This window comes from Megalobrama amblycephala, linkage group LG8 (genome assembly GCF_018812025.1).
Source record: "Megalobrama amblycephala isolate DHTTF-2021 linkage group LG8, ASM1881202v1, whole genome shotgun sequence".
In the NCBI taxonomy this organism is placed as follows: Eukaryota; Metazoa; Chordata; class Actinopteri; order Cypriniformes; family Xenocyprididae; genus Megalobrama; species Megalobrama amblycephala.
Window position 1 is genome coordinate 16,499,810 of NC_063051.1, and position 8,538 is coordinate 16,508,347.

Genomic DNA, 8,538 nt, shown 5'->3' on the forward strand with positions numbered 1-8,538 from the left:
GATACAACAACTGTTTTCCTGATGTTTTCCCCCAACAGTTAACCAAACGTTCACTTAAGACATAACAGGCAATGTTTGCGTGAATACTCGCCAAGACAGATATTTTGAAATGCTGTAATTCTGTGTATATATATGTATATCAGTATCGCGTGCTGTCTGAGAGACATATTTGTGCGCACGCTTCAGGTATGACAGCTTGAGTAAATCACTGTTTTTGTGTGTGTCCCTTTAAATGTAAATGAGCTGCTGCTCCCGGCCCCTTTTAAGAAGATTGCGCTTCGGTTGCTCAACAACAACAAAGCTGGAGAATCTCACACAGCCAAAAATGGTGTTCAGCCTTACATTGTTTAAAAAGGGAGTCGCACACTGATGGAGAGACTTTTAGTTAGTCTCTCCACAAGAAGTTAAAAGTTTTAGAATGCATCTGGATGTTTCTGAATGGTTAGTGGATAAATATGTGTTGCTGTGGAGTTGATTCAACTCATCGACTAGCATGTGCCATCATGTAAATCTTTTGTTCAAATCCAGCTCTGAATTGACCCTCGTTTGTGAAGCAGTCCGGCGTAAAATGACGGCATGTCAACAACACTCTAACAACATACTAACTCTTCCTCTTCTCTAAAGCAGCCCAAAATGGCCTTGCCCCCTTGCATGTTTTCTCGATGGCAGGGTTTATGTAAATTTTAGGGTGTCACCAACCTGGGAAGAAGCTTGTTGAAGTCCCTTCCAGCAGTTTGTTGTAGAAAATATCTCCCTTTGCATTGAACTTTGAGCGTCGTAACTTTGCAGATGTTGTTTATACTCAAACAGGAACATTACACACTAACTAAAGTTAAAAAAGTGAAATCATAATCAAGGACCCCTTTAATGGACAAAGGAAAGCTACTCTTCTCAGAAAACGCACAAATAAAGATACATTTAGATGTTTAATAGCTATTTGTACACTAGACGAGGGCTTAATGAACTAATTTTTGTGAAAACCTCAAATTCGACCAAATTTTCACTTGTTTTGCCTGTAGCTCGTAATTAGCCTGTGCTCATGCCAACTCATTTCGCCAGCATGGGTCACATTTGTTCAATTGTCTTCTTCCCGTCAGGTCTAAACTGTCCAGAAGAAGAGCCGGGCAGATGAGGTTTTGAGCCCACCACATGTAAACCTTCTGTACAACTCTTCAAGGACAAAAAAAACACAAAGGACTAAACTTGTAAATAGATCTACTGACAGATCCCCCAGTTTCTGTGCCCAATCAACTCTCTGACCCCCTGTTTCCTTCATGTGTGTTCCTGCACCTGCCCACACTAGCACCAATCGTGCACCTGTATCTTAAAGGCCCCTTTGTTGTGCATCTACAGTGGCCTAAATATTCAACTCATAGCGCCAACGGAACAGGCTAACTACTTTATTTGGTTAGAGATAGTATGCTTATGTAGTCTTCAGCAACATTTTAGAAAGTTGGTGATGGGAATTTCTAATTGTAAAGCTGACAGCTCATGCAAACACATCCAAATTTGGTACTGTGAAGAGTGACGTCCGTATCTTGAGTTTGGTGGGAAAATGGATCACATGGCCTTATTGTGCTACTACTGACTCGCAAGTCTATGAGTTTAAAACTGGTCAGTATTTAAGTCAGCAGACCATATGTTTATTCATCTTTTGGCTATGGAAGATAGAATTGATCAATGATAAGCAGTTCTTAGCAAGGAGCAGATGAATCACATCATATTGCGCTCTTACTCTCTTTAAGTGCAGTTCTTGGACACAGTACAACCCATCATAAATACTCATATACCTCTATAATGTTTCCCTTGTAAGGCCGTGAAATGCATAAAGATTTCAAAATAATCAGGACACATGAGGAAAAATTTGGCAACGGAAAACGGTTGCATTCTCATATCTCCGTATGAGGATCATTATAAAGATTTGGCCTATTTTTGTTGGAGTACTGGTCAGTAGATTTATCTAAAATGTATCATAATCCAGTCTAATATTTTATATAAAAATTATCGGTATCCCCAAATGATCTTATATCAGTCTCATTTATTTTTTAAAATTTCTTTTAAAAAGTCTTATCTAGTTAGGTATTTATTTAACATGTTTTTATTTATTTCAGCATGTATTTATTGACAAAGACTGTAATATTTTTGAAGAAGTACAGTGCAATTTCTGCATATGGCACTTTTTTATCATGAGTTGACTAGCCTCCGTTTTACTGACTGCACTGCTCTCATTCCCCCGACACGATGAAACGCAATTGGGGAACAGTTTAGAAGCGAATGCTGGGATAGCTGCTATTACATGTAGGTTACTTGAATTTTACTTTTTAGATATGTTAACTAGTTTTGGTAGAGAAGAAAAAATTATCAGGTGGAGAAAAATAATTTTTGCCCAGAATCCTACATGCGTGTTTGTACAGTGGTCAGTTTTGGAAAATGGATGGTTTAGAAGTTTGTTAGAACAAATCAAATGTACAGTACTGATGGAATTTTCTATACGCATCCCAGAGAGTGATGATATACGATTTGTGCCTCTTGCATCATCTACTCACGATTTTCATCATCCACCCATCAGTACCACCCTTTCTCTTTGTGTGTAATCATTTATGTGCACAGACAAAATCAGTTTATTAGTTTTTAAATAGTTTGCATATTGCACATGCCCTCCATATGACTAGGTTTTGAGATTTCTAAGCATATCTAGATGGTGTCAATTATTTTTTCCTTAACTGATTTTACTTGCAAATGAACAAAAACAAACTTTTTTTCATTTTAGGGACAAGTTTCCCATCTCTAACATCACCAGGGACTCCAGAAATGAGCCCTTCCATCATAGTATTGTTCCAAAACTCATTTTGTTCCGATTTTTTTTTTTTTTTTTTGTGTGTGTGTGTGATTATAATCATATAAAATATGCGATGAGCTTATAGATGGCAACGCAATACATTTTAAATTCCATTTTTGATGGTCTGATTGTTGTGCTTATTGTCAAAACCCCCTCAAAAACAGGAAACCATTTGCACTGAGATCGTTGATAGTTATTCAACTTCAGCCGAACTACATTTTATGGAATATGAAACAACATTTTTGAGTTATATAATACCAACAGCTGTGATTTAGACACTTTTAGTGCAAAAACATTTGATGGCAGACCTGTGGGCCAAACCTCGACTTAGGCAGTCACTGGAGCAGAGCCCATGCTTCCACTTTCACTGCTTATTATAGTTTGATGACTTATAATGTGGTTTGAGATGATTAGATGATCCTGCAGTTTGCCTAACTAACACAAGCCTTTCATCCATACCTGCATATTCAGTGCACAGTTTGTAAATCACCTGAGGTGCCTCTAGGGTGCAAGATTCAGGCACATGTGTATAACTGAGGCCAGACAACCTACAGCACATGCTCAGTACAAGAAGAATCTGACACCCTGAACAAACCTCTACTGAAAGCCTTGATCTGTCTATGTCCAAAAATTCAGTTACTAATATTGGTACTTAGGATGGTATTCTGTATCTGTGAGTGAAAGCAGAAAGCATATCCCTAAAGGATTCTAAATCCCTGAAGGTTCCGTATATGAAAAATAGTTCCTTTTGCGTGTCAATCAGAGTCACTTCACTTTCATGACCAGTTCAGAGTAAATATAAGTAATGCCAATACTTTTATAAACAAGTGCATATGTAATAGTAATAGCAGGTGCGTTGTCAACAAAATTATTAAAACATACATAGAGAGAGTTAAAAGAATCACTTTTGGTTTTAGTACATACAAGCAAATGTGAATTGTCTTGTTTTTGTCTGTGCACCTTGTAGAAAGTACTGCAGCGAGCTGAATGGAATTGTCAATGTTATAGCCTGTCCTGTATTTCTACAAGCAATTTCCATAAAACATAACATTATCATGTTTCCAAGCTAAAAACATTGTATCCATTTTACCACCACCCACAGTGAAAGAATGAATCAGTTCTCATAATCGACACCAAATATTTGTGTGCTTCCATTCTCCTCTTATGCACAGACTCCATTCATAAGCATTTTTTTCTGTCGTTTTCTCTCAGTTTTACTTGCCTTGTATATAAACATGATTGCTGTGAACGGTGTAATATGCAGTTGTAACCGGTTTGTACCATCTTCAGTGGGCAGTAGTTCAATGTCTCTTTCTGAGTGTTGGAATTATGAGTCAAATGTTTGTGTACACTTAACACATTGTCAGATATGAAATAAATGTGGAACTTATGCAACACTATGAATGACTTTGTCTTTTGTGGGAGTTTATTGATTTTTAGCCGTTGTTTTATGCATGAGAAAACTATGAATATAGAGTGGTGCAGGTATGACGTCAGAACCTGGAAGACTAATTCACTGCTGGTTCCTTCGAGATTTTCCAATGAGGTTTTAAAATGGGGTTTTTTGATTTATGTGTGAAATAAAGCTTGTGGTAAACATAGCTTGACTATGCTTTGGCGTTTTGTTCTACAACGTAAATTACAGACACATAGCAAAAATGCAAATTTTGAAGCAGTTACACTACCGTTCAAAGGGTTGGGGTCAGGAAGATTTTTTTAATGTTTTAAAAGAAGTATCTTCTGCTCACCAAGCCTGCATTTATTTGATTAAAAATACAAACAAAAACAGTAATATTGTGAAATATTATTCCAATTTAAACCAGCTGTTTTCTATGTCAATATACAGTAAAGTGTAATTTATTCCTGTGATCAAAGCTGAATTTTCAGCATCATTACTTCAGTCTTTAGTGTCACATGATCCTTCAGAAATCATTCTAATATGATGATTTGATGCTCAAGAAACATTCATTATTAATTTTTCTTCGATGAATAGAAAGTTCAAAAGAACTGCATTTTTTTAAAATAGATATTTTCTAACATTATAATTGTCTTTACTGTAACTTTTGATTAGTTTTACTCATCCTTGATGAATAAAAGTATTGATTAATTTTATTTCTATCCCCCAAAAATAAAATTAAAATTCTTACTGACCCCAAACCTTCATCTTTAATGTTACAAAAGATCTAGATTTCAGACAAATGCTGTTCTTTTGAACTTTCTATTCATCATAGCATCATGAAATAAAAATGTAAGTAACTGTTTTCAACATTGATAATAATCATAAATGTTTCTTGAGCATCAAATCATCATATTTGATTGATTTCTGAAGGATCATGTGACACTGAAGACTGAAGTAATGATGCTGAAAATTCAGCTTTGATCACAGGAATAAATTACACTTTACTGTATATTGACATAGAAAACAGCTGTTTTAAATTGGAATAATATTTCACAATATTACTGTTTTTGTTTCTATTTTTAATCAAATAAATGCAGGTTTGGTGAGCAGACTTCTTTTAAAACATTAAAAAAATCTTACTGACCGTAGACTAACGGTAGTGTATGTTCAAAAAGTCTGAATTGCAAGATATAAACTCTTGAGAAAAAAAAAAATCTTGTGATATAAAATCTGAGGGAAAAAAAAACAATTCTGAAGAAAAAAGTCAGAATTGTGAGGCATGAACTCTCAATTGTGAGAAAAAAAAATTAGAACTATAAGAGAAGTCACAATTACCTTTTTTATTTATTTATTCTGTGGTGGAAACAAGCTTCCATAAAGAAGCACTGAAGTGTAAAATGATAGTAGTGTAAAGTGTAAAATCAATGTCATAAAGAACGACAAGTCTGATCCAACGCTGGGATTTTTTAAGACTACTGATTGATTTGGGGAAGAGAACGGGCAAAATACTATTAACTAGCCACTCTGGATGCCTGGTATCTGAATTACAAGTAGGCCTACCATAACAACATCTTTTACCATTGAAGGAGTGGATTCTGGAATCCACTGCCGCTTCAATATATATCTTTTACGTTATTAATCAACATTTATCTTTCTGTTAAATTATTTGAATGACTTTTTCAACGTATGTTAAAGCATTTCTTTTCCTTTTCAAACACTAGAAAATTGTCTGTACCTCTCACTGAGAGAAAAGAACATGTTATCAGTATGTTTTGGGAAAGTTTCCTGCTCAGAGCAGAGCTCAGCAGATCAACTTCAGCCTTGAAGAAGCTGTGAATCATGTGTATGTGCGTTAAGTGTTTTGTTCAGGTCCTTTATAGTGGTGGACAACTGCTTGAGACCAGCAGACGTCATGTCATGAACCCAAAAAGACATCCAGTACCTTAATCCAGGGTCCCCTCGTCAGCATTGTGACGAATGGAGATATGCTTCTGACTATCTGTCCATGTGTGGAAGATTACCAAATTTGTCTATTTTCCTTAGCCAATCAGAATCATTCAACCTGAAGTAATGACGTAGTTAGTTGACTCTATTAGAGTATAATTATTATGTAAATGTATGCAGAGCGGCCTACGAACTCCTTGTGAGACTTGAAGCTGGCTTCTGCTGATGAAACTGCAAACTATTCTTCAGCAAAATTTTCTTCAATTTAGTCATTTTTTTAAACTCTGACTCCGGGTTTTTATTCAACATATCTGGTCTCAAGGGTCCTAAACTGTTTATCCCCAACACCATGGTCAAAGGAATTTGCCAAACAAAAAGGTTTGTATTGTGTGTGTCTGGCAACAAGACTGTTTGTTCAACAATCTCTTCACTTCCCTGTCATTATCCTTATGCAATTGCTGCAGTAAGTGTAACAGAGGCCAGCTAGTAGTGGCTGTGCGAGACCCGGGTTCGAGGCCCGTGCAGAGCGGGGCGAGTAGGACCTGGGTAGAGGGGTTACATTGGTGCCGCGACCCGGATGGGAGTGAGGTTTAGGGGGGTGAGTGTAACGGAGGCCAGCTAGTAGTTGCTGTGCGAATAAACCTCACTCCTCTGATCTCAAGAGATGCTCTAGCGACTGATGCTAGAGGTTGCAGCCTTTAGCCTCCTCGTTAGAGCGTCCGACTCCCACGCCAGAGACCCGGGTTCGAGGCCCGTGCAGAGCGGGATGAGTAGGACCTGGGTAGAGGGGTTACATAAGCATGGTGAAGGCTTCCGTGTTTATGTCCGAATGCCGGCTCAGTTTTGGCCAAGCTGATCACGTGAGCAGCATGACACAAGCGCGTGATGCTGACGCAGGAGCCGGCCAATAATGAGTCTGATGTAGAACCTGGAAGCGCTGGACGTAAACAACGTATGAGAATGACACAGAAGAGAAGATGTTGAATAAAGTTATTTTTGTTTTGTTTTTGCGCACAAAAAGTATTCTCTTCGCTTCATAAAATTAAAGGGTAGGTATCACACACAGTTTCTGCCAATGATGTTAATCTTGAGTACCTATAGAGTAGTAGTGCATCCTTCATATCTCCAAAAAGTCTTTAGTTTTATCATAGTTATAAAAGATACATAGGCTGTACCGAGTCTTTCCGAAAAAAGCCGAGCTCCTGGAGGCGTGCCTGCTGTGTGCAGAGCTAAAGAGTCACGAGTGCATGCAGCTTTTGCGTAGAGATCGTCTGCTAGCTGCGACATAAATAAAAAAGGAACAAAAACACTTGTGTTGTTTACTTTATATGCACTTGCGTGGCGACTGCCACCCGCGATCTGCAAATCCAGCCCCGAATTAGGACTTGTTTACAAAGCATTCCTGTAGCTCAGTGGTTAGAGCATGGCACTAGCAATGCCAAGGTTCAATGGGTTCGATCCCAGGGATTGCACATACTCAGATACAAATGTATAGTATAATGCAATGTAAGTCGCTTTGGATAAAAGCGTCTGCCAAATGCATAAATGTAAATGTAAATGCATTCATCACTGAAATTCCAGGAACAAACAAACATACGTGTGCAACTCCGTTGCTGCCCTGGAAAAACAAACTTCATCCACTGTTCCCTTAACACTGGGTTCTTTGGGAAGCTGAAAAAGGTTCTTTTTCCCTCACAACCAAAAACACACTCCTTTGGTGACATTCCCTGCATCTCAATCAGCTCCCTAGGTTGTGAATCAGTATATCGTGAAAATGTGGCCGACTCCCTGATCAGTGCCCTGACTACTGAAATAGGGAGCTGATTGAGACGCACCCATTGTTGAAAAATCTCTCGGCGTCCGTATCCCGAACAAAGTGCGTTGATGGTGGTGGTGTGTGTGTGAACGCTTATCAGGGAGAAGTGCCTAAACAAGGAATTCCAGCCTTTATTATGTGATAAAGGGCCATACTTGAAAAAAAATCGTCGAGACATGTCCACAACCGAAAGTTGTATATTTGGCACAGAAATACTCCGTCATATGTCCAACTCGTGTTTTGAAACTTTGGCCATGTTTAGCATGAGAATGCAACTCTTTATTAGTGTAAATAAGTCAGAATGCATGAAATAGCATTACACCCCCCCTTTAAGGTTGAACCACTGCTGTCATGTCTTTAGTACCTTTCTGGACCTTGAAAGTGGTGATTTGTTGTCTATGGACGAGTCATATACCTCTTGGATTTCATCAAAAATATCTTAATTTGTGTTCCAAAGATTAACAAAGGTCTTATGGGTCTGGAACGACATGAGGGTGAGTAATTAATGACAGAATTTTCATTTTTGGGTGAACTAACCCT

General features: G+C 37.9%; 1 protein-coding gene across 16 annotated transcripts in view; it reads left to right on the plus strand.

The window, feature by feature from the left end:
- The window catches only part of kif1aa (kinesin family member 1Aa), an 80,978-nt gene extending 76,739 nt beyond the window's left edge, over positions 1–4,239 (plus strand). For all 16 annotated transcript variants that reach the window (XM_048199662.1, XM_048199663.1, XM_048199667.1 and 13 more), the window contains one exon: positions 1,098–4,239. In XM_048199662.1, coding sequence (XP_048055619.1) covers positions 1,098–1,140 — 43 coding nt within the window. In that variant the 3' untranslated portion in view covers positions 1,141–4,239. The remainder of the gene's footprint in view (positions 1–1,097) is intronic.
- The last annotated feature ends 4,299 nt before the right edge of the window (positions 4,240–8,538 follow it).